We start from the raw sequence: 25,422 nt of genomic DNA, 5'->3' as shown, positions 1-25,422 counted from the left end.
TTAATTGCTTGTTTTAAATATTAATAATATAAAATCAAACAAAAAATAAAAAACAGACAATCATCAAATCCTCTTTTTGGAAAAGCTGGTGATTTTGAAAAACCACAAGAGAATAATCATTTATCGAAACCTTTTGCGATTCATTCTGTGGATCAAGGCATCAGCTGCTTGTTTCAGGTGATCTCACTTGTTGTTTAAATGATAGATGTGAATACACTGCTCAGTCTGTGTGTCATAACTAATGCATCTACTCTGTATCATAACATGCGATCATATTAAATATGTTATCATACAGTAAGTGTCTGCTATGTGAGTTTAGTGTATGTGACTTCTTACCTCTGCTGTCTGTGTGTCACAGGTTGAGGAAAGTGTGGCAGAAGAGAAAGTGCACAGCGAAGAACGGCTACCTCACCATCTCACACGGCACAGTGAGTACAACACTTTCAGTTCTATGTGTGTGTCCTCGTTCAAAGAAATACACACATCACACTTCCTTTAGTCACCCACATTCAAGTGTCCTTTTCTGGTAGGCAATCATTATCTTCACCCATTAAACATGAATTCATTAACAGCAGAGAGTTCTCATTTCTTCTCTCATTGCCGAGCCTCTCGTTTGTTCCCATATAAAGATTGAGCTCCTTGAAGCAGCTCCTCTCACACACTGCTCTTATCAGATGTTTCCCTTGGCTGCAGCTGCAGTCAGATATGGTTTAAAAACAACACTCTCACTCATTTACAATGTTATCATTACCCTCCCTCCCTCCCCCCATCTCTCTCTCCGTCAGGCTAACCGGCCACCAGCTAAACTCAACCTGCTCACCTGCCAGGTCAAACACAATCCTGAAGAGAAGAGAAGCTTCGACCTCATATCACGTAAGTTCAGGCGTCTCTCTCTTGGCTTTTTTTATATGTTGCCGTCCTGCTCTCACGGTTTTCATAATCTGTATGCGTAGCATTTCAATGCCATATTTTAATTAGCTCCATTCATCCAGGCAGCAGCTGACCAAGGTTTGTTGTGCAGCAGTGTGGATTATTTTCTATTGAGCAAACGGCAGAAAGCCACAGATAAGCGTTTTCAAAACGTACACATCCCGCACATCTCAGTGTAGCACTTAGCCGTGAACTTTGAATTTAATAACAAAACAAAAAAAAGCTAGATTGTTTTGTAAATTGACAGAAGATAATTCAGCAACTGTTTTCCTTTTCAGTCCTTTTTGAATTTGGCCAATTTTTCCACACGTAAGAGATAGTGGCATTGAGCCCGAGAGGCAACGATTCAGCTTCGGTGTAAATGATTTAGGTTGCTTTGGAAACAGAGATTTAAAAATAGTCCTCCCAGGTTATTAGTATTCACATCTGAACACAGAGAAAAGCGCTAAAAAAGTGATTTACTGTTTTCAGTTGAGCAGGACACTTTTGTGGCTCTGAGATCTTCCCTGTGTTTCCACGGTTTCCACCTCTCTTTAGTTCATGTTGTCCTCTCTTTCCTCTCCCAAATCTCTCTGCTGTTGTGTCATCCGTTTCCTTCTTGTTTCAGACGACAGAACGTATCACTTTCAGGCCGAGGACGACCAGGACTGTCAGATGTGAGTGCCTGTTCCTTCCTTCTGTGTGTGTGTGTGTGTGTGTGTGTGTGTGTGTGTGTGTGTGTGTGTGTGTGTGTGTGTGTGTGTGTGTGTGTGTGTGTGTGTGTGTGTGTGTGTGTGTGTGTGTGTGTGTGTGTGTGTGTGTGTGTGTGTGTGTGTGTGTGTGTGTGTGTGTGTGTGTGTGTGTGTGTGTGTGTGTGTGTGTGTGTGTGTGTGTGTGTGTGTGTGTGTGTGTGTTTTCACTTTAGCTCCTAAGTGCATCCTGTTTACTGCCTCGTCCACTTCCTACCTCACACCCAGTCAGCCTTGTCTTTACCTCCAACTTCCTGAATGCTAACAGTCTTTTAATCCGGCCTTCTCTCCCCTTTTTATCTCCCTCCTCCGGCTGCTCCCATCCTCACCTATAAACCTACTTTCTCCTCCTCCCTCGACTTCTCCACTTCTCCTTCTTTTTCTGTCATTATTCTCATTTATGCTCCCCCCCTCCTCTCCGCCCTCCTCCAGCTGGATCTCAGTGCTGCAGAACAGTAAGGAGGAGGCGTTGAATCAGGCCTTCAAAGGGGACCAGCATGTCGGAGAGAACAACATCGTGCAGGAGCTGACCAAGGCCATCCTGATCGAGGTGAAGAGGATGACGGGAAACGACCTGTGCTGTGACTGCGGAGCGCCCAGTGAGTGGCAGAGAAAGACAAATGACACATTTAAATATAATAATGTGATGATGGCAAACAGGAGGACACCAGTGGTTGTGTGTGCTTTTAAGCTTCTCAACTACAAATTATTCATAGTTTCCATTAACGCTGACCTTTCTCCAGAACCCATAATAAATATTAGATGGATTCTCTAAGAGGCATTTAGGCACATTATTGTATGGTAATGAATTATGGTTTGGTGAGCCAATTGAATATTCTTTCATTGAACTTGAATGAGCTGAATAACTATGAATTATAATTATAATGTTTTTGTAACGTGTTATCTTGCTTATGGACAGCTCTAGTTTTATGTTTTGTTATTATTTATAGAAAGCAGATTGTAGTAGCGTGCTCAGGCATGAATGACGCTGTCAGCGTGACACAGCAGGAAGTCTAGAGAGGAAGTTGGAAAAAGTTTTTTACCGCACACATCCGTACGACTGGAATCTGTTTGTTTATTTGTTTAAATACCGTGCAAAGGTTGCTCGTCGGTAGTGGGCCGCCAGCTGATCCATTGAACCTCCTAATAAAGCACTTGAATGGAACGAGCAAGGTATTTGGATTTCTTGAACATACGCGAGTCAATACTCAAATTCGCCTCCTAGACTAAGTGGCCTTTGAACCTTCCTGTATTGGACAATTGGCCACTACAAACATTATAGTCCTTTTAGCAATTACAAAGAAGCTGGTCAACATCCCTACAACGGTACTTGATCAACAAACAAGGATAATCATCCACAGTTTCAAATAAGATTTATTTTCAGAAATCCCTATATAATTATTCTCTGACTACAAAGATCACTGACAATCCTTCAACTCAAGTTTTTGCTTCCTTATCTTCAAGGGAATTAAACCAACAATATGTACATTGCACTACATTGTTTGAAGCAGTTTCCGGATTTGAATAAAGTAAAAAAAAAAAAAAAAAGAAGTTTGCTTTTACATTTAGAAATCAGTCTTAAATATGTGTAGTTTTGGAAGGTGTTAGTTGTAAAGTTTATCCAAAGTACATTTGAATAAAAGACTGGGATGGTGTTGGTATGATAAAGTCCTGCAGACTGGATACTCTGTATTTGTTGATTTATTCTGTCCCCCAGTTATTTTTCTAAAACCCCATGAAATGTCCTCCTCCAGACGTGTGTATATACGTTAACTCACACATACAGCTATATATCCACACATGCACTGAGAATGGAGGCCAGACTTGGTTACAGTTCAGCTTGGTCACTTTCCCCTGACATTGTGTGCTGTCAGATAGCAGAAAGCCCTTCAGGCAGCTATTAAATGTCCCCAGCCCTTAGCTTTCCACAAGGACACATCAAAGTTGGCTCGTGTGCTGCAGAAATTACCATCGCTTTAGTGGTTTCTGCCCAAGGACAGCCTGTCACCCAAACTCATTCCTCCCTCTTTTCTCCCCCCTTCTCCTCCCCAGACCCAACGTGGCTGTCCACTAACCTGGGCATCCTCACCTGTATTGAATGTTCGGGGATCCACAGAGAGCTCGGAGTCCACTACTCCAGGATCCAGTCCCTCACTCTGGACGTTCTCAGCACCTCAGAGCTCTTGGTAAATCACTGCTGGCGCCTGTTTTTTTTTAGCTGAATCACCTCACGCCCTGTTTATGTCGCAGTTTGAGTCATTCCATTATATCGATTTTTCTGTATGAATCTCTGCGGAGATTTTAAAGCAGATACAACTGGAAGAACAGGAAAGGAAATGAGGACATAAGGGAGAGCAAGTCGAGACAGGAAGGAAGGAGAGTAGCCTCATCTCCTCTCCTCTTCCCTTCAAAACCTCTGGAAGTCTCCGCACTCAGAATAGCTGAGATGTTTATGGCTTTTCTAATCACTGTTTAGTGTAGAGATTTACCGCCTGTGGGACAGTTGGGATTAAATGCTTCCAGTCGTGATTGCTTTCCTCGGTGTGCAGACGCCAGTCCTGTAACCCACAGTGAGACGGGCGTTGTGCCGGTTATAAGGCCCCACACACACCGTACTGCATCCAGCAGGCAGAGATGACGACCTTTAGATTAATGCGTGTGGTGCAGAAAATGTCTACTATATCTAAGTTTTAATGTGTGTGTTGCTGTGTCCATGTGTGTGTGCTCCACAGCTGGCCAAGAATGTGGGGAATGCAGGCTTTAATGAAATCATGGAGGCTTGTTTGAGTGCTGAAAATGTGGTGAAACCCAACCCATCCAGTGACATGTAAGTCACCCGTTCAACTTTCCCCCCCACAATCTCCACATCACCCCTCTCTATCTGCCCCCCCCCCACACACTCTCTCTCTTCTCACTTGTATTGCATTACACTCTGCCATAGCTGATCAACAACTGTCCACACCATCACTGTGACATATTGGCAACATCTTATCCAGCATTGTTCTGATCATGTTTCCTAAGTGTGACTGGAAAATCAGGCCATACATTGATGACGAGACATGGGAAACAGATGAATAGAGAGACTAAATATAAATAGATTCAAACTTTTAAATTAAAACATTTAAAACTATATAAAAGCAAAGCGAACAGTTGTTTTAAAAAGAAAGTTCATAAATGATATTGAAATAAAAATACTGGAACAAAGTACTTATCATTGTTGACCATGAATGATGTTGAAAACCACACAAAAAATATGTAAAAAAACAATGAAATGATATAACTAAAGATATGTTTTGTTTTTGTATTGCCGAAACCTCGTATTGAAGGGTAGTGTCGTTGCAACTTAAACCCATAATTGCCATAACACTAGCTTATTAGTTAGTTATTTGTAACACAAAAGTCATAGCACATGTGAACAGCTCACACCAGAAAAAACAAGTAATGATGATACATTGTTTTTGTCTGTATTCAAACATGTTAACACTAATATTTCTATGACATACTGTATGTCACTGCTTTCCTTTCAATGTAGATAGTCTGCCCTATCAAACACTGAACTTGTAATTAGTTATGATTGGTGGCTTTTTATTGATGTATCCCCAGTTTTAATGCGCTAATCTAACCCAATCACATAGAGACACCAGATGATCAGCTCTAACAGAGTCTCTTCACATGTTTAAACAGGCAGGCGAGGAAAGACTTCATCACCGCCAAATACACAGAGAAACGATTCGCCAGGAAGAAATGTCCTGACGCCATGTCGCGGCTCCACACGCTGTGTGACGCGGTGAAGGCCCGGGACATCTTCTCCCTCATCCAGGTCTACGCCGAGGGAGTGGACCTCATGGAGCCCATACCTCTGGCCAACGGACACGTAGGGACACAACATATTTATGTCTAATGTTTGAAACCATTTGAAACATAATGTTTGACTTATTACTTTAAATAATCTGTTGCATCCTTAGTGCTTTTTACCTTAATTCTCTACAAACACCTCACATACCCAAGAGACAATATTTAATAGATGTGTTATCTTTTTATTTCAGGAACAAGGAGAGACGGCCCTCCATCTGGCAGTCAGACTGGTGGACAGAACGTCTCTTCATATTGTTGACTTCCTCACTCAGAACAGGTAAACAAATTCAGTTAAAAACACAGTACAGTGTATGTTGCTCTTCACTTCAGTTGTGTATTACTCACAGAATACAATATGCCAAAGAGGGTTTTAACTTTGCAATCATTGAATACGCTACTCTTTTAAATTGAAGTGTAAAAATGCATTTTAGTTTTATCTTTCTTTCGTTTAACAATATTGTTTCATTCTTATAGAGCCATGTTTTTAGTTTTCTACTGTGAAAAACCACAATAAATATAGGGTTTAAATATTTCACATATTGCACAAATGCAAAACAACGCTCTGGAAGGAGTGTTTATTCCTTCTGTGTTTGAATTTTAATTTTTCCCTCCCCGTCTGTCCCTCTGCAGTTTAAATCTGGATAAACAGACGGCTAAAGGCAGCAGCGCACTGCACTACTGCTGCCTCACCGACAACAGCGAGTGTCTGAAACTGCTGCTGCGAGGGAAAGCCTCCATAGAGATCGGTAAGGAGGCGGACCACAGGAGGGCTGTGATGCGTTCACTGTCTCTTTCCCTACTCCTTTTTTCCATCCTTCTCCGTTTTACACCTGGATTAATTTGCACCAATTGTTTAAAACATGTAAATTGCTTTCCTAAATTCAAACTACTGCTTGATGATCTAAATCACATTGCACTTTTTACAATTCAAGACATATCTTGGCTAAGAACAGCTGGTGCAACTCTTTCAAAACAGCCCAAAAGTTATTTAGTCTTGTTATAAATATGCAAATACACATTTAAACTGAATTAAAAGCAAGCTGAAACATTCAGGCCACACTGCAAAACAAGTACTTTTTATGGTTCATATTTTTCTCACATGTTTATGTATCAGTGAAGATAATCCTATAAACAATAAACAAGGCTTAGTGAGTATGTAAACCCTCAAGAATATTTGGCTGTTAATATTTTATGCACTTTTTAATTATTTAAGATTTTGAATCCAGGACCTTTAACGAAACCAAGCAGTTTTACATTACTGTATTATTACTTTTTGCTAAGTAAGTACTAAATGATCTGGTTACCTCGTCCACCACTGTCTTACACAAACGTCTCCTCTCTCCTTCAAACACACACCCCTTCATCCTCGTCTTTCCCTTGGAGTTCCCAGAGGTGCGGGCTCTGCCAGCAGACCATGGCAACTCTTTCTCACAACACTAATCTTTCTCCTCCGCAACAAAACAGCCAGATAAAAGATTCACAGAGAGGGAGGACACCGAGGAACAACAGTGCTGTTCAGTGTGGGAAACGGCCTAATCACACATTTCTCATGTCACAGCGCGACGGGAGGAAGGACCATGGGCTTTGTGTTTGTGGCATGTGGAATAAGTAGTGATGATATGTTTCTGTTGTTGTTGTCCCTTCCAGCTAATGAGGCCGGGGAGACTCCGCTGGATATCGCCCGGAGGCTCAAACACCTACAGTGTGAAGAGCTGGTGAGCCTGCCGTGTTTAGACCTGGCTTATGCCTGCATCAACACCACTTTCTGAAACTGTATAAAGAGCTGTCAGTCATTTGGATTTGTTTCTGTGTACAGTTGAGCCAAGCACTGTCGGGGAAATTCAACGCTCACGTCCATGTTGAATACGAATGGTGCCTGCAGCATGAAGACTTGGATGAAAGTGACGAAGATCTGGATGAGAAGGTGAGAGACATGCTGTAATCAGCGTGAGAAATAAGAGTAGTTTAATAAATACAAATTCCAAAGAAAGGTGTAATTTAAAGGTAACATTTTGAGGATATTTATACCTCAAACTGAAGGGGCCTAAAGATTTCTGCTAATGATCATTTCATTTAGTTTTATTTGAATTTCTTTCTACGTTTTTCTCCCTGAATATATTAATAGATTATTTGATGAAAGATCTATGCACTAATAGACACATAAAGTAGTCCCACGGTCCCTGAACCATTTCTTTTTATAAATGCAGTGCTTTTGGAGACTCTGTTAAATATTTGAGTTAACCGAAAATATTTGTCAGCTCCCAAAACGCTCAGTTCAGGGCAAGTTGAAGAATAATTATTTTGTGTCCTTTTTTTACTTTAGTTTTTGTTTGGTATTTAGTTTCATATATGTTACGTTTTGTTTGACCTGAGCTAATCATGTTGGTTGTGGAGTCCAACGCATTATGCAAAAAGTATGGTGACGAAGCTATTAAAGTAGAATAAGGATGGAATGGCATTTTTTTTGTAAGGGTTATTTTAAAAATAACAACCTTAGTGACTGGAAAGTTGTAAAATATCACAACATTTGAAAGTGGGCAAATCTCAAGAATATTATGAAAAAACTCTTAAGAAGAAAGAACAGAAAATGTAAAAAGCCATTGTGACCCACGTGCACTCAGTAAACGCATACAATAGATCAATCTAGTTTAGCACTTGTAACCATGTTACATGTTACATGTTGCCGCCCCTGCAGCCCAGCCCTCACCGCAGAGACGAGCGTCCAGTCAGCTGCTACACCCCAAGCAGCAGCTCCCACCTGCAGGCCGCTCTGGGCTCTGCGGGCCGCGACGGCCTCGGGAAGGACAAGCAGCGAGCCTACATGCCCAGCCTGGTCAACAACGAGACATACGGCACCATCCTCAACAACAACCAGGCTCAGTCTGCCTCCAACTCCGCTCCACCTCTGCCCCCGAGGAACCTGGGTAAGCTCGGAGGCAGCAGCACTCAAAGGCAATTTTAGCCTTTATAGGGAAAATGGAGTTCATTCTTTCATCATACTATTATAAATATGCTACATGGATAAAAAGGATCCAGAGGATCCTGATAACCTTTCTGACCTCCTGAGTCTGTCCTCCTGAGTCTGACCTCCTCACCTCCCCGGGGAAGAGATATCTATAAAAGTTGCCCTAGAAAATAAGCCCCATTTAGATCCACAGCATCTGTGAGGGCCTGGTCTCATTTGGCCCCGTTGCACTGGATACCATTTTTTATTTTAATTACTATGCAGGTCTTGGTGACTCTTTGACCTGTTCAGTGAGTACTGAAGCAGAGAGAAGTCACATTGGAGACAGATGGATGGGCAGATTTTCCAGAAAATTGTTGACATCTTTACAACTTGAAGTCATGTCAAGTTTATTTCAAAAAGAAAACTGATGTTGAGCAAAGTACTTTACAAAGACATTTAACACGGGGGTGAATGAGTGAAGACATATATAAGAACATATAAATAAACCAGAGTGTGGTCAGAATAGGTCTTTGTGGTGATAATTAAGGGGATGAAGAAAAGGGATGGCTCTTTAGACTGGTCTAAATGTATAAAGGGACACAGAAGATCTAATTGGCTCATTGCTGAATATGCCTGATCCCCTTTGGTGTTATATCTGGGTGTCGAATGAAGATCAGTGATTAGATCTGAGGGGTTGAGAGATGGATTAGGGGATGAGCTGTTTAATAAAGTAACCTGGTGCCAGCTCATGCAGCACTTAAAAACACTATTAAAGTGGCAGGATTTACGTTTCATTTTGTGAGTGAATGTTTTTGGGCACTATTTTCTGTGTAATGAGAAGGTATGTTATGTTGATGAAAAAAACCTTTTAATGATAAAACACTCTTTATGTGCTGCTAAAGAAACCTTCATCATGGCTTTACTGGCTTGTGACACATCCAGCTCAGTGGCTCTTTAATAACATCAGTGGCCGTCTGGAGCAATGCCAACGGAGTGGAGTAAAACAACCAGCTGTGCTGCCCACCTCACATTCTGCACATTCCCTCTCCCCATTAACCGTCGCTCTCAATTACACTCAAATGGAAACAGCTTGACTTCTAAAGTGGACGCCGGTCTTGGGAAAGTGCAGTGCCCTCTCTCTCTCTGTCTCTTTTTATGCCTCCATGTTGGCAACAGGGCCAGAGTCCTAATGTTTTAGGGCTGTCCGTCAGTACATCCCATTCTCGTGAACATGATATCTTAGAAATGCTTTAAGGGAATTACTTCAGATTTGGCACAAAAACCCACTTTGACTGAAGGGTGAACTGATTTAGATTTTGCTTGTCAAAGGCCAAGGTCACCGTGACCTGACAAAACACATTTAGAACTTTAACGTAAGACTTCCTGTGTTCATTGTGACAGTTTCACACAGATATCTAATAGGATGAAGTGATGAAGTGATTAGACAGATATGGATGTAAACTGAAACTTGACGTGTTGTCAGAGGCAAACAGCTGTGTGACGATTATTGTAGTTGAATCTAAATGACCTCTCTCTGTTTATCACATCTCAGTCCAGTTAACCGGCCTGGGGGGGATCGGTCAGTCTTCAGTGTCCAGCAGCTGGAAACCCGGTCCTTTAGACCTTGGTGGCCGACAGAGGTCTTCCTCGGACCCCCCCAACATGCACCCTCCTGTGCCCCCCCTGAGACTCACTTCGGCTGGAGGTATGAACCCCAACTGACCCATTCTTCCACCTTACACTACACCGTTGATACAGTGGAGGCATATTAGTTTCATATCGTGTGGTAGATTCAAAGTGGTCTGTTTTTGTTTAAATTCTTTGCATGTGTTCTTTTATCTGCATTAATAACAAATGACTTCACCAAAACAATTAAAACTGTTCAAGCTGAAAATAAGCCTTCTTGTTTATTAATAGCATCTTCATAAAATATATAAATTGCAATGAAAAAGAATCGGGAGGCAGTTATCCGCACAAAAATACAAAAATGAACCCGGACACTGCTTTCACTTTCCCATCTCTTCTCATCTTGGTTAAAATGAGCAATTTTCTAGCAGCACTAGCAGATTAAAGGACACATCTAATGACTAGTGTTGTTATTGATTATTCTACTTTTAATCACTAATTTGACTATTATTTAATATCGTAATGGAGAGATTATTTAGAAAGCAAAAACGTGTACTACATCCATAAACATTAAAGGAAAAATAAATAATGAAAGTGTTACTGTCTTTTTCAGGTCTGGGTCCTCCTGTAGCGAAGATGGAGTCCATGACCATACAGTCCAAGTCGAGCCTGGGACCGCTGGGGTCCAGAGCGGCGCCCCCTAAATCTCCTGCAGGGTAAGAGCAGAAGACCCCTACCATCCTTTATGATGTCTACAACTATACCTGTAACGTTTACATGTTAGTGTTCAAAGGAAAATATCAACCCCAAAAAATTGAATTTGTACATCAATTTCTCACCCAGTGTTAGCTTCAATTCTTGAATGAAAACTTGATTATTTTTTAGATTTATTTTTCATTTCCAATTTACTGTAAAGGCATGCATGAAATATCAAGTTTGCTTCAAGAATTCACTTTAAAAAAGAGTGAATAATTGACATAAATGTGCTTATTTTGTGAGTGAAGTACAGCTTGCTTTGAGTGCGGTCGTAACCCAGTGGAGCTAAATTAGCTACACAGATTGCTATAACTCTCTCCACACACACACACACACACACACACACACACACACACACACACACACACACACACACACACACACACACACACACACACACACACACACACACACACACACACACACACACACACACACACACACACACACACACACACACACACACAGGGACACGGTGCTGGACCCCAGGGTTGTGTATCTTGCTGTTGAATGCATGTCTTTATAGTTGTGTGTGTTTCCTGAGAAGAATGAGCCGACAGGGCTGCTGTTTAGCCGCTTCATTAGCTTCCCGGCTCTGCAGCGAGCAATAACTCTCCTCCGCAGTCGCCCTGCTGTCGCTGGGTCTCCCACCGGCTGATAGTGCTGCCATCAATCTGCAACACAGCTGAAGGGCAGTTAGAGCTGGGCCGTTTTGGATGTGTGTCTTCATATAACTATTCCTTTGTTGATGAGTTCATTCCTGTTTTGTTTTACAGCAATGATAAAAGCTACAGCAGACCCCTGAATCGAAGTGTTTCTATCGAAAGACCGGGTGAGCATGCAGATAAGAGACACAACATATCCATGCTGTTGAATCTGTGTTTGTCCAGTATACAGAACGCTGCATTCACATTGTTCTACTATCTGTCGGATCCGGTTTGCCCTGCAGAAGCGTGGAAAGTTTTGTTGTCGTTGTGATATAATTTCCTCTTCCTGTTCCAGCTAAGGAAGTGCCAGGATGCCCCCCGAACTCCATGGGTCAGTGTCTGCCTGCAGCCCCCACGCAGAGGAAGGCCTACCCAGTGAGTCTCATTCCTCCTCTTACTCTGATCAACATATTGTGGACTGTTAAGTGCTTATTCATTCATCTGTTGTACTGATTCACTGGCTGCTGATTACTACGTAATTACTCATCCCGTTATTCAGTAGTTTCATTTCCTACTCAAGCAGTCACTTCCCCTCCTGTTCTGACAGGCAATGAACTCTTTCTCAGTTTTTGTCGAGAAGCTGTTGAGCTCTCCTTGAGATTTTTTAATGTGGAACAGGTGGTTGATTTCTAGCTTTACAGCTTTCAGTTAAAAATAACAACATTTCTATAAATGTGTCATTCATTGGTGAATTTTAGGATTATATTATTGTTTTTCTATTCCCGTCTGAGAGCACTTATTACATCAATCAATCAACAACAATCAATAGTTTGAATTCCTAATATCTGCTAACTCTAAGCAATTTTCCACAACAGTTCAAAATAATTGGACATCACATTAACCTTTATTATGCCCAGCAAGACATTAGTTTGCTCAGACGGGCAAAAAACATACTGAAACGGAACAGAATACACACACCATAGATGTCCAGTTCATAAAAAAAACTTGAAGGTGTCATATAACCGTAGAGAGATGTCCATCTAGTTTTTGTTCATGATGGAGGAAGTGATTTGTGGAGGGTTTTTTTTCTATTAATGTCAGATCTCACGTCTAGTTGGTGTGTTTTATTCATTATATTGACTAATGATGACTGAAGAGGTGCTCACTTAATGACAAGAAGTCCCTTTATTTTACAAAAGAAAGTGTTTTGCCCATTCAGCCTTTAGAGCCGAAAATCCCAAATTGGCCTCTCAGGGCTTTTAGAATAAGTACAGTATACAACACCCTCTGTCATTAGACCCTGAACTCTTAAAAGGAAAATCAACCTCAAACCTTTAGTAGGTGGTACAGGTCCACTCTGTACTTTTCTTGAGTCACAATATTTTGGTACAGACAAAATGGGCAACATGAGACAGCATACACGGGTGACTGTGTTGCTGCATCCACTACATGTTCTCTCTCTTCTTCACCAACTTGAACAAACCCTTTTTGTTCTGTCAGAAGCAGAGGCCGAAGCGAGTGAAAGCCATCTATAGCTGTTTCGCTGACAACCCGGACGAGTTGACCTTCTCCGAGGGCGAGGTGATCATCGTGGACGGAGAGGAGGACCAGGAGTGGTGGGTCAGTATCTCACGCCGATAAACTGAGTATTTCTGTGTTTTCAAAAATGTTGGATACTTGTTCTCAGATTAAATCACAAAGCGCTCCCAGACGGACTCATGTCGAACTCTGGTCCCATTTTCACCCTGTGGATGTCAGTGCACTCTGTTACCATGGTGCAAAAAGCCATGACCTCATGCAGGCTGATAGCACCCACCCCCCTCCTCTTTTTCCGCCTGCTGCTGCTTCCTCTGTGGAGCCCCTTGTGTAGCATCGACCAGCTGCAACTTGTTTTCCTCTGAGCCACCTCTGCAGATATGACCGTATTTAGTCACTCTCCCGCTCTGCGTGGACCCTAAAGTCCCCCGAGGACCCCCAATGGTTCCTCTGTCCTGCATTATCACTCTTTGTTTGGCTGAAATATTGAATATGTGAAATACGTGATGGAAGTGCAATTTGTTTACATCACAAGTTTCTAGTACCAACTCAATTGATAATTGTTCTGTATTCATTTCTTCATTTGCTTGTCATGGTTCGCCTCTAGCCTTGTGTACACATTGATGGAGCAGAAACATGTACTAGCTTTTTATTTGCAGGTATAGAAGACGTTTAAAATGACTTAAATGGACTTGATTAGTACTTTCTCCTTTATCAGCCAAGGTAATATAATACGGAAATGCCTTTTTTTAAATATGAATTAGCTTAATTGTGTTTTAGCCTCCCATAGTCCACTAGTGTGCTCCATTAGATGATAACCAGTAAGGATAGATGTTAGTCCATGTTCTCCTGAATCATCATTGCAATAAATGTTATTAGACCTAGAAATCCTTATTGTTTTTTAAATTACAATAGAAATGTACATTTGTTGTCATGTAAACTGAACATGTCTGTATAAATGAATATATTACATTACTTACACTATTGTACTCTACATAGATGTTTTGTAACAAGTGGCTGCATAATGTTAAGTGTACATCAGTATTGTTTTTTAAGTATCGATATTGAACTTCTAAATGGAGAGGCTGTGGCGCAGTGGACTAGTGTGTTGGTGTTCGGATCAAGGGAGCACAGGTTCAAACCCCACTGCAGTCAGCATGTCGTTGTGTCCCTGAGACACTTCACCCCAAATAGCTCCTGTGGGGATTGCCCACAGAATCGAGTATTGAAGTCGCTTTGAATAAAAGCGTCTAACACGTAATGTAATGTAAATATGTTGTAACCATGTTGTAACCTAGCCCTTGTGTTTATTGTCGTTATAGTGTGGTAGACAGGGCTGTACCGAATTTCATTCAAGCTTCTTAAAGTCTATTTGAATGCTTTCAATGTATGTCTTCACATTAAATGTCATCACGCAAAACAATGGGCGAAAAAATAGATTATTTTTACATTATTGCTAGACCCCCAAGCAATACAGATTTTCGACCGCAGTAAAATGTTGATAAAAGAAAAGTTATGAAAGAATCTTTAACCTGTTCGGTACAGCCCTGATGTTTATGTGCCCTACAGTACGTGACCTTTGTTGTTGTTGAAAGCAGTCATACGCTCTAGTTTTCAATCACTTTGCCTCTCCCAGTAGATGTAACCTGACTACACGTCTTAAAGTGTTGTGAGTCTTCTTCGCTGGCTTTGATAATCCTCTGACGTCCCTTCTGTCTTCCCTCTCTCCAGTTGGGTCACATCGAAGGCGATCCGATGAGAAGAGGAGCCTTCCCGGTGACATTCGTTCACTTCATCGCTGACTGAAAGCTTCCTCTCCGGGTCTCAGGAAGTGTCGCCGGATGCAGCGTCCCTCCTCCGCCCGCCTCTGCCCGGCCGGTCCGCACAACATCCTCCATCGTCCCTGTCTTTGTTGTCTTCATCAGCGAGCTTCTTAAAGTGTCACTGCTGTATCGCCACCTCTGCTGTAACAGACAGAAAGTCATGGGGCTGTTTGTGGTTTTAGACGCTTGATGTTAATGTTTCTAAAAAAAGGCTCTTTAAAAAAAAAAACAATGATTGTAGTGAATGACCTCTCGCAATAAATGCACTTTGCTTGTCTTTATCCTCGTGACAACATAAGACGACATGTGACATGATGAAGGTTAATATGTACAGTATTGATTTAATCCATATCTGTTCGGATAAGAAGACTACAGCGATGTATTTTAACTTTCCAACAACTGTAAATGTGATCAACATGCTTACATTCCACCCCTGTGCATGAGCGATTTTAGATGCCTTCCTGCTTATAGGTGTGACCTTTTTAAATTCTGTAGCAGTGTGGAGGTCTTTCTAATGGTGCTAAGTAAACCGCATAATATACCAGAAGCTGCACCCTAAGGAGCGCTCGCCTGTCCCCGTTTCAAAGACAGACCAGCGTTGAAAAGGGGCTAAAAGAATGTAAAAATAGCCTCTGACTCACACCTAGCAGAAGCTTTTCATCTTACCCCGGTGTGAGTGTGTGATGGAGCAGCTTTTCCACACATTGCGGTTTCACCTGAGAGGATAATATTCAACACTTCCTGCTGTGATGTTTTAGGTCCATTACTGACACTCACTGGAAGCGCCAGTAATTACTTTTGTGCCGAGTCTGACACCTCGGCTGTCATCTGCCTTATTATAGGAACAGGAACAGGTAGTGGTTGTGTGTGTGTCTTCGTCTGCTCAGAGTGAAAGCATTTGGAAATAAAAGGATATGATGGAGCGTGGAAATGGGATCAAAAGAAGAAGTTAGCTCTCTGACTATTTACTTCCACCTAAATGAGCTGCAGTCGGTCTCCATCTTTGACTTTACACTGAGAGAGAAAATATCCTTCCTACAGCTTAAACCTCATGTGTACATCTCTGGGGTCCAATAATGTAGGAATATGGGTAATAAATATGAAAAAGACAATGTAATTAACTTCATTTTGGTTGCAGAGCAACTTTCTCTCTCTGTTCATAATGTTGATATTTTAGGCGTTTAACCTGAACCCAGAGCCTTCTGTTGGTTTGTGAATGACGAGAGGAGAGCGTGTGATTGGTAGCTGACGCACTCTCTTCTTCATGTTTAATATGAACTCACTGGAAACAGGAAGATTTAATAATCTATTCATGTAAATAGATTTGATTATGTTGATATTTATATGTAAAAAAACAAGAGTTAGCTGGGCAGTAAATGTATTTTAATGTGCTGAGGTGACGAGCAGTTACAGATGCAACCTCAGCTGGACCTGTGTGTGTGCTGAAAACACAAATACACACACACATTACTGGGGAAATAAACTTCATGCGTTCTCATTTACTGTCTGTGGATCACTGCATCGACTTTTAACTCCATTGTGCAAGTAAGTGGGGAAATGAAACTGGAATAATAAAATATGAAATAACACAAGGCTTTGGTTTCTTTCTTAAGGAGTTGACCAGTTTGAGTAAATAATGCCTACATATACTGACTTTTGGTTCACACCACATCCTTTATTTATTGACGTTTCACTCCCAATAAAACATCTTTAGAGTAACGACCTACATTTTAGAAGTTGAACACCATTTGAGTTGTGTGATTGTCCAACTAAAAGTCAGATGTACCAAGAGCTCCCTCTGATGGGCATTATGTTAGCATGTCTATCCAGGGTTCAGAAAACACTGCAGTGTAAAAACATACATTGTGATATTTATGGACCCCAGGAAAATACTGCAGTTATTTATAATTAAAACAAAGATGAAACATTACACACACATAAGGAAAGATGACACTGAAGGAATAAGGAGAAATAACACTTTATTCAGTCAAAAATAAAAGCTATCCACTTTGTACCAAATCAAAGGGTAAAGGGGGGATTGGCTATTATTATGTACAAGGTGAAGTCAAGTAAGTACCACAACTGTAAACATGTTTTCTTCCAAAATCTTTTATGAGCTTCTAACAGCCTTTTAGGATTTATCTGGTGCCAGCAAGTCCAAAGAAATGTATGCATTTTTATTCACTACATTAAAACAAGCAGTTAACAAATCCAAATAAAATCAAGCTTTGGTAAGATACAATAAGAACAGTCATTAAAAATGAGCAAATCCCACAAATAACAGAGGTAAGACTCCACTCACACACTCTCACTTTGTACCTGGGAGTCAAAAAGTGACTGCTACTGTACCAATACTGTTAAAAAACACGACAAAACACACAAAAGCAGATCGAAACTGAAAGAGTTCTGAGTGAATTCAAACTGAAACAAAATGTGCACGTTTTCAAATGATTGTACCGTTTACCGCATAGACGTACCACTTTCTATCATGATTTACATCAAATTATATGAATTCACATTGTTAACTGCATTTTAAATTATTTTAAAAAATGCAACCATTTCCTTTTATTCCTAAAGTTTCCATTTTTGCTCTTGACTTCCGGAAAGGTTTAAAAAGCAAACTAAGCGCGAAGTGATTTCTCCATTATTGAAAAGGACCACAAACTTTCCATCATCAAAAAGGCTTGAATCAACTCAAACACACCAGATCTGTGCTCCAGATAATCTCTTTAAAAGCAAACAAAGCAACGTAGGGAAGAAAAGGGAAATGGTTGCATATATTTTGGCAGTCTTGTGATTAACTCGTGTTTCTTCCCTCTTCTCTCAGGACTTGTCAGAGGTCAGCGCGCAGTCGAAGGAGGCCGACAGCACCTTGCAGACGGACTGCGCCTGCTCCTGTTCAGACAGATGATCGGTAACAGGCGGGGAAATACAAAAAGTCCAGAAAACTGTTTTTATTTGATTCTGCGTCACACTCACCGAGCTGCTGCACTGGTACACCCAGATGCTGCACTCCTCCTGCTCTGAGTCCGTGGTTTTCAGAGCCAGGAGGTTCTTCCCCGCTCCGAGGCCGTCATCGTAACACAGCATGCGCACGATCAGGAACAGAGGGTGGCGGTGCAGCACGTCCTGGACCCGAGGAACCAATTAAAGTGTATTAAAATGACCCACTCATGCAAGCAAACATTTCTTTATTTGTAACATGTGGTTAAGAAAGCTAACTACATCGCTGTTAAACATGTCATCTTTGTAAGGAATAAGCATGTGTTTTTTATTCTTTTCGCTGCAGGTAATACAAATATAACAAAAACGTGGTTAAGGTTATCTACAGTAGGTTAGACTGCAAGCAGAATTCAGTAATTGGGCTAACAGGATAAAATACCGTATTACCTGCTATTCATAGTAGATTTATAGTAGCTTTTTAATATAAAACTAAATAATTTCTCTACCATCGTCAGTATTGTAAAGGAAATTAATTAATGTGATGATTTCCGTGAGTTGACCATTTTTAATAGACCAGTCTGTGACAAACATATCCTTAACCTTTCTCAATTGTTCGGTTTTATTTGACTTAGAACCTTTTATTTTCTTTAACAGTTTGTGATAATATAGTTTCATTAAAATATTTGAGAGCAATGTTTTTAATATTTTTAAAACATTAGTGTCAAATAAGTGATGTTGAAGTGCAGCAATATAGCAGACTCCAAAGATCCAGGGAACTGCCAGTCAGCGGCTTTGCGCAGTATCATCTCCATAATATAAATGGATGCTTCATTATAAAAACATGCTGGTTGGGTGTATCAATGAAGCAGAAATATGTCAATGACCATTTAATTAAAGTTACATTTTAAAAGTTTGTTTCTACTCACACACTGGTCCAGAGAGGCCACCTTCACTCCGTACCTCGACACTCCCAGTATCATCTCTTCGTCTCCGGGCACAAAGGGCAGCTTTCCATCTTGCTGTGAAAGGAGCAGAGTATTTATAAATGAAAGATGTGATATCGACTGCTGTACGCCTTCTCAAAGTGTGTGGCCTTCAGCTTTTTACCTGAGCAGCATCGATGTAGTTGATGAGGTCCAGAGGCTCCTGCAGGGACTTGCTCATGTCAAACTGTAACCTCTCAATGGCTCCGAGATACTTCACCCTGAACTCAGCGCATGTTTCAGACGTGCTGTTACCTACGGAGGGTAAATAACATTTCCTTTAAGACTAAACACTTGACTAGGACTAAATGTAAACCTTTAGTGTTTAAGTTCTACCTCTTAATATAGGTTTTCATTGAACTTGATTTTTATAAAACATATTGTCCTCATATTGTGCAGCCATACCATAAGCTGCATCTTTGGATAATTCGGGTAGAAAAACTGATTGAAAATGTAATTGATTCTGTTATTACTGGCAATACATATAATTCATAAACAGTCATTGATCAGTTTTGGTTATATTCAAACAAATTGCTCCCAAATAAAAGCAGTTGACTGGACTACATATAAATGCAACATAAAGCAAATTGAAATCATACAACATAAAAACAACTTAAGTGTTAATTAATACAACATTTATAGAATCAGAATCATAAACAGGTTTATGAGCAGGTAGGTTATCATATACGAGGAATTTGACTTGGTGTTGTGGTGCATACATCAAAAATAAAACAAAAAATAAAAACACAGAAAGAAAACTATTTTAAGAAAAGTATAATAACATTAAAAATATATAGTAAAATATATGGTCTCTGTATGCTCTGCTACATACATCAAAAACTCATTCAGAAAAGAAAAGGCCTAGAAAGCTGACCTGAGCTCTTTGTGGAGTCGGTGTCGAGGCTGGCGGCGGTGCTGGATCTGGAGAGCCCCCCCAAACTGGAGTCCACAGACTACATGAATGGGAAACAAGAGGGGGGGGGGGGGGGTTGCTCAACAAGAGAGGGAAGTGGCTCTCCTGTAACATGTGTGTGTGTGTGTGTGTGTGTGTGTGTGTGTGTGTGTGTGTGTGTGTGTGTGTGTGTGTGTGTGTGTGTGTGTGTGTGTGTGTGTGTGTGTGTGTGTGTGTGTGTGTGTGTGTGTGTGTGTGTGTGTGTGTGTGTGTGTGTGTGTGTGTGTGTGTGTGCGCGCGTGCGCGTGTGTTGCTTACTTTGCTTTTGGTGCTGATCTCACTGCTTTGCGAGCTGCTGCTACTATGCCGCTTTTTGACTTTCCGGAACATCCTTCACCATGACGACAGCATCCAGCCCTCCAGCCTCTCCAAAACCTGAGTCATCACAGACGGCCGCGTTAAACACAGGACTGCCTTCTCACGTCTCAATAGACATGATGAATAATTGAATGAGGTCTAAGTTCTGAATAATTGATGGTGGACCTTCAGCTACATAATGATCCTTCAGCTATCCTTTGCATGGTTTAATAGTTACTGTAACAGCTGCAAATGTATTCACATTATAGGAGTGTTACTTACTAAAGATGTATTTAGGACATCTCATTAAAATCAAGATCTCTTTTTAAAGGACAAACCTGAGATCCACACAACTTATTCATTACGGATTGGTTTGCAAGGAATTGATAAATACAAATGTGCATCCAATAGCTTTTAAGGATCTCCTGCTAAGGTTTGATATCAATCAATTTCAAAAACAACATTGTCCTCAAAATATATATATTTTGTTAACATTGCGTCTAAATTGACTTCAAAAACCAGAAATTGAGGTTGACGCTTTACCTTTCTATTGTGCCATACACACATTTTTAAATGGTGACTGTTTCAATAATTATTCATATATAGGTATGACCATCTCTGACCTCTATCTGTTGTACAGTTGAATGTTTTGTAGATGTGAACATTAATATGGGAATAATACAGTGTAATAGCCTACATAGTATTTTTGTTGTGCTTGTAATACTGAGTGAATATGTTTATTCAAATACTATTATTCATCTAACTTTGAGGCTGAAATGTATTGAAACTAGTAATACTGCTCTAGAGGTATTGTGAAAAGTGGCACCAGTTAAATTGGAAAGCATTTTAATTGTTACACCTGCTACTGTAAAAAAGACTTCTCTCCATTCTCCATCATGTCAGAGTGAAATACTATTGCAGGTCCTATTGATGGAGTCAGAGGGAGTATCCACACCGGGGGGAGAGGTTGGGCTTGGGGGGCATAAACTATTTACAACAGAGCCCCCCACGAGTCACGACTCATATGTCACACCAGACAATACAATCAACAGGTTACGCTTGACTTGAACGCATCATTTATCTAGCAACCTTACTTGCATTCTCCGAAGAATACATTGCTCGTTCATGATACTGTATATTAAAAATGCATGAAACTCATCCTACTCCACCTTAAATGTCCCCCACCGCAGTCATTTTCACACTGAAGTTGAAAAGGATTCACAGGTGGTTGGCAATGACACAAATCTTAAATATAGCTCGCTACACAATGAATACCTGTTTATATCGTAACTTCTCAGTTTTAATTTCTTCAAAGTAGCTTTCTGTTTACCTTCAGTTTGACTCTTTAGCTTCCCTTTGAGTTTCACAGCCTACACCCAACACCACTTAAAGGGGACGCGACGAAGTTCCAACAAAGTACATCTAAAAATGTAGCCGAAAGCCATGTTTATAACACATTTTGTGAGTTTGTAGAAAGCGTTTTTATATACTATATTTATGATGAACGTAACTGTTTGTAATATTTAATAATGTTGTTAATTTATATTCGTTACGGCAAAAACCGTCTAACGGCTGTCCCGGAACTTCTGCCGCTTCTGAATTCTCGTCGGCTATATTTTGACACACCACCAGAACTGTGACGTCACCTCCCCTCATTTATAAACAGTGCAGCACTGTATAAACGCATTTATCACTTCTATATTTTAAATTGTCCTGCAACATTTTGCATGGCAACAAAACGCAAAGTAGACGTGATTGTTCCCGCAGAGGAGAGCGACCAGCTCCTAATTCGTCCACTGTGAGTTCATTTAGGTTCCTTTTTTTTTAAATCAATAAAGGTGTTGTACGCCTGCCTCTTTATTTAACCAGTATTCATGAAATAAATGTTATGTTAGTTCAACCTCTATTTTATTTTATGTAACTACAGGGGTGCGGGTCAGGAGGTTGGGAGATCATGCATCATTCTGGAGTTCAAAGGAAGGAAAATTATGGTAAATATTATATTCTGAATGAATAGGTTAGAGACACATCTTTATTATGGAGCTGGAATATAGGTCGTGCAATTATATGTTCTTACTTTGTGCAGGCTCACTGTTGTTATTATTGTATATGTTTTAATTATTGTATTGTTGCTTTATTGAGTCCTGTGTTAGTTGTGTGTCGATGATTCATGGAAAGCATTGTCCTTGGTGAAATAAATACAGTCATATTTGTGAGGGAAACCAGAGAGAAGTTAGACTTGTACTTAGCTTTGTAACCAAGTCATAGTGACCCAAACCAACTAAGGCACACTGATTTATAAAAAGTTATGAGATCTTCAATACCAAATGATTTGTAATGTTAGCATACGATTGCGTGACACAAGTACCTTTGTGGTTATTATAGCTTATAGACTACAGAAGTACAATTCTAACCTGTCTTTTTTTTGGTCTCTTGATATTTCCTAGGATCTAAAGAAATGTTCTCTCTGTAGACATTAATATTTGTGTTTTGCAGCTGGACTGTGGTATCCACCCTGGCTTGGAGGGAATGGATGCTCTCCCATACATAGACTTGATCGACCCGGCTGAGATAGACCTGCTGCTTATCAGCCAGTGAGTCTTCCCTTCTCTCTTTTGTGTGTTAAATGTATATTTTCAACCTTAAATGCTTATTTACTTACTATGGCATATCCTGCTTGTATGTCATTTTGATTTTATTCTAAAACAATATTTCATTTTGATGTGTGTATCCTCCCACCAGTTTCCACTTGGATCACTGTGGAGCTCTGCCCTGGTTCCTCCAGAAGACCAGCTTTAAAGGCAGGACCTTCATGACCCACGCCACTAAGGCCATCTACCGCTGGCTACTGTCGGACTACGTCAAAGTCAGGTAGAAGCAATAGCAATTGTCGATATGGAACATATTTACAAATTATTTATATGTGTAACCATTAAGTTATTTGCTTTCTTTGCAGCAATATTTCTGCAGATGACATGCTGTACACTGAGACTGACCTGGAGGAGAGCATGGATAAGATTGAGACCATCAACTTCCACGAGGTGAAGGAGGTGGCTGGAATAAAGTTCTGGTGCTACCACGCTGGCCATGTGCTGGGAGCCGCCATGTTCATGATCGAAATAGCCGGAGTCAAGGTAACTACTTCTGTTTTGCTTTTAACAGAGTTCTGTTCATTTATCCAAAATAGGTTCACTTCAGAAATCGATTATTTGTGTGTTTTTTCCTACAAAAGCTGCTGTACACAGGAGACTTCTCCCGACAGGAAGACAGGCATCTGATGGCAGCAGAGATCCCCAGTGTCAAACCGGACATCCTAATCATAGTATGCAGCGTAATAATTCACATTGAACAGAATTCTAATGGATGTTTAGCTGATCAAATCTAGGAAAGTGCATACATGTGGTTCTTTCTGCAGGAGTCAACCTATGGCACGCACATCCATGAGAAGAGGGAGGAACGTGAGGCTCGGTTCTGTAACACAGTCCATGACATTGTCAACAGAGAAGGTCGCTGTTTAATCCCTGTGTTCGCTTTGGGCCGGGCCCAGGAGCTGCTGCTCATCCTGGGTGAGAAGTCAAGAGGGACTCCCTGATCGAAATTGTGCCTCCAAATTCGAACCACATAGTTAACCTCTCTGCTAGGGTGCATTGATAATACTTGGGATAAATAAACAGATAAGATTTCCTATTATTTCTGTAATAAAATAAACGTGCTTGTTGAATTTCAAAAATAATTTAAGGAAATTATTTCCAACATTCTTTTATGGACATAAAAATTCACCAATAAAAAAAATAGATTATTTTTAATGTGTAGTGTCCTTCTCATAAAACATATTTTTGATATATCAACAGTTTTTCGTGATGTGTTTATTGCAGAAGTTGACATGCCGTACTCTAAACTGTCATGAAAGACCCTTTATCCTGATTTGCTTAATATTTCCATTGTTTTACAATTTATTTTCTTCTGTTCCATCTCAATTTGTAAGATTGTGTTTCATGTTCTCCTGTAGATGAGTACTGGCAGAACCACCCTGAGCTCCATGACATCCCCATCTACTACGCTTCATCCCTGGCCAAGAAGTGCATGGCCGTGTACCAGACGTACGTCAACGCAATGAACGACAAGATCCGCAAGGCCATCAATATCAACAACCCTTTTGTTTTCAAGCACATCAGCAACCTCAAGGTAGAGAGCCAAACAGATACCGGGCTGTTTTATCTTTGGGCTGCTGCTGAATATCTGTAAACGTGGTGTCTGTGTTTTTCCAGAGCATGGATCACTTCGATGACATCGGCCCCAGCGTGGTGATGGCGTCTCCGGGTATGATGCAGAGCGGGCTCTCCAGAGAGCTGTTTGAGAGCTGGTGCACTGACAAGAGGAACGGAGTCATCATCGCTGGATACTGTGTAGAGGGCACACTGGCCAAGGTCAGGCAGATCTGTCATAATGATATTAACAAACCTTATTTTTAGAGCCCCTTTCATACAAGAAATGCAGCACAAAGTGATTTAAAATAAGAGTTGTAGACTTGGAATTAACATAAAAACATGAATTAATAGTAAATATAATAGAAAATTCTTTAAAATTAAGAAACCATAGTGGCTGCATGCATTATAGACAGGTATAACTAGTTTATTGGGTGAAAGCGACATCATTTATATACATTTTTATCCAAATGAACTCAAATCAGATGTGCTTGTTGCAACAATGATTTTATAATTACAGCTGCTAACTGGTGTGGTTTGTGCTCTCTGCAGCACATCATGTCTGAGCCCGAGGAGATCACCACCATGTCGGGGCAGAAGCTGCAGCTGAAGATGTCGGTGGACTACATCTCTTTCTCCGCACACACTGACTACCAGCAGACCAGCGAGTTCATCAGGGCCCTCAAACCACCACATGTGGTAGGAGGAGCTCAAATAAACTAGCTAATGTACCAATATCTTCCTGAGTCGGTTTTTAAATGTGTTATAAAGAACGGACCTAAGATAAGTCAATGTCAGATTTGGGATGTGTTCTTAAATTGCAGACAGTGGCAAAAGTGTGCTTTGAGTGTATGTATATTTGAAATAAGAAACAGTGGTCAAAGCCAGGATGTTTGTGAAAACTCCTAAGTGGGTTTCAGAAATTGAAATGTTGTCTGTACCCTTGAGTTGTATCAGCTGTAATGAAAATCCTTACCCTCTGTCTACATCTTATCGACAGATCCTGGTCCACGGGGAGCAGAATGAGATGGCCCGTCTGAAGGCTGCCCTGATCAGGGAGTACGAGGACAACGACCAGGTTCACATCGAAGTCCACAATCCTCGAAACACAGAAGCTGTCACCCTCAACTTCAGAGGAGAGAAGCTGGCCAAGGTCAATGCACCTTTCACTTTTTCTCTATCCCTGAGACTGTT

At 40.7% G+C, this 25,422-nt stretch overlaps 3 protein-coding genes across 6 annotated transcripts in view; 2 read left to right on the top strand and 1 right to left on the bottom strand.

Annotated features, from left to right (window-relative positions):
• The window catches only part of asap2a (ArfGAP with SH3 domain, ankyrin repeat and PH domain 2a), a 55,081-nt gene extending 38,641 nt beyond the window's left edge, over nt 1-16,440 (top strand). The window contains exons 11-28 of the mRNA XM_079694770.1: nt 359-428; nt 786-873; nt 1,538-1,586; nt 2,091-2,257; nt 3,711-3,844; nt 4,391-4,485; nt 5,343-5,532; nt 5,705-5,790; nt 6,144-6,259; nt 7,161-7,228; nt 7,330-7,437; nt 8,209-8,437; nt 10,013-10,165; nt 10,700-10,802; nt 11,619-11,674; nt 11,845-11,924; nt 12,990-13,109; nt 14,757-16,440. Coding sequence (XP_079550896.1) covers nt 359-428; nt 786-873; nt 1,538-1,586; nt 2,091-2,257; nt 3,711-3,844; nt 4,391-4,485; nt 5,343-5,532; nt 5,705-5,790; nt 6,144-6,259; nt 7,161-7,228; nt 7,330-7,437; nt 8,209-8,437; nt 10,013-10,165; nt 10,700-10,802; nt 11,619-11,674; nt 11,845-11,924; nt 12,990-13,109; nt 14,757-14,831 — 1,987 coding nt within the window. The 3' untranslated portion in view covers nt 14,832-16,440. The remainder of the gene's footprint in view (nt 1-358; nt 429-785; nt 874-1,537; nt 1,587-2,090; nt 2,258-3,710; nt 3,845-4,390; nt 4,486-5,342; nt 5,533-5,704; nt 5,791-6,143; nt 6,260-7,160; nt 7,229-7,329; nt 7,438-8,208; nt 8,438-10,012; nt 10,166-10,699; nt 10,803-11,618; nt 11,675-11,844; nt 11,925-12,989; nt 13,110-14,756) is intronic.
• Nucleotides 16,441-16,810: 370 nt separating this feature from the next.
• Nucleotides 16,811-21,599, bottom strand: itgb1bp1 (integrin beta 1 binding protein 1). Of its 4 annotated transcripts, none has more exons than XM_079694774.1 (7): nt 21,354-21,599; nt 19,985-20,101; nt 19,649-19,727; nt 18,899-19,029; nt 18,718-18,810; nt 17,828-17,977; nt 16,811-17,737 (listed from the first exon to the last, which is right to left on the bottom strand). In XM_079694774.1, exons 2-7 carry the CDS (start codon nt 20,054-20,056, stop codon nt 17,672-17,674), a joined length of 591 nt encoding a protein of 196 aa, XP_079550900.1. In that variant the 5' UTR covers nt 20,057-20,101; nt 21,354-21,599; the 3' UTR covers nt 16,811-17,671. The 4 variants fall into 4 exon arrangements, with proteins under 4 accessions (XP_079550900.1, XP_079550898.1, XP_079550897.1 ...); XM_079694772.1 differs by having other exon boundaries at nt 16,811-17,743; nt 21,299-21,595; XM_079694771.1 differs by having other exon boundaries at nt 16,811-17,743; nt 21,354-21,594.
• Nucleotides 21,600-21,658: 59 nt separating this feature from the next.
• LOC307046446 (cleavage and polyadenylation specificity factor subunit 3-like) overlaps nt 21,659-25,422 on the top strand; it is a 6,514-nt gene continuing 2,750 nt past the window's right edge. Inside the window, exons 1-11 of the mRNA XM_079692842.1 lie at nt 21,659-21,821; nt 21,951-22,014; nt 22,520-22,617; nt 22,766-22,894; nt 22,980-23,157; nt 23,256-23,345; nt 23,439-23,589; nt 24,033-24,208; nt 24,292-24,450; nt 24,781-24,927; nt 25,229-25,405. Of these exons, the coding sequence (XP_079548968.1) occupies nt 21,751-21,821; nt 21,951-22,014; nt 22,520-22,617; nt 22,766-22,894; nt 22,980-23,157; nt 23,256-23,345; nt 23,439-23,589; nt 24,033-24,208; nt 24,292-24,450; nt 24,781-24,927; nt 25,229-25,405 (1,440 nt within the window). The 5' untranslated portion in view covers nt 21,659-21,750. The remainder of the gene's footprint in view (nt 21,822-21,950; nt 22,015-22,519; nt 22,618-22,765; nt 22,895-22,979; nt 23,158-23,255; nt 23,346-23,438; nt 23,590-24,032; nt 24,209-24,291; nt 24,451-24,780; nt 24,928-25,228; nt 25,406-25,422) is intronic.

Source organism: Notothenia rossii (assembly GCF_949606895.1).
Source record: "Notothenia rossii genome assembly, chromosome: 7".
Lineage (NCBI taxonomy): Eukaryota > Metazoa > Chordata > Actinopteri > Perciformes > Nototheniidae > Notothenia > Notothenia rossii.
The sequence above is the reverse complement of the archived record's forward strand: the minus strand, read 5'-3'. Positions and strand labels throughout refer to the sequence as shown.

Bases quoted from the DNA above. Each gene is read 5' to 3' on its own strand.
- itgb1bp1 (XM_079694772.1), bottom strand. From the start codon at position 20,056: ATGTTCCGGAAAGTCAAAAAGCGGCATAGTAGCAGCAGCTCGCAAAGC. The intron at 19,728-19,984 runs GTAAGCAACACA...CCATTCATGTAG, and splicing joins AGATCAGCACCAAAAGCAAA to TCTGTGGACTCCAGTTTGGG. The intron at 17,978-18,717 runs GTGAGTAGAAAC...CCTCGGGTCCAG, and splicing joins TGGCCTCTCTGGACCAGTGT to GACGTGCTGCACCGCCACCC.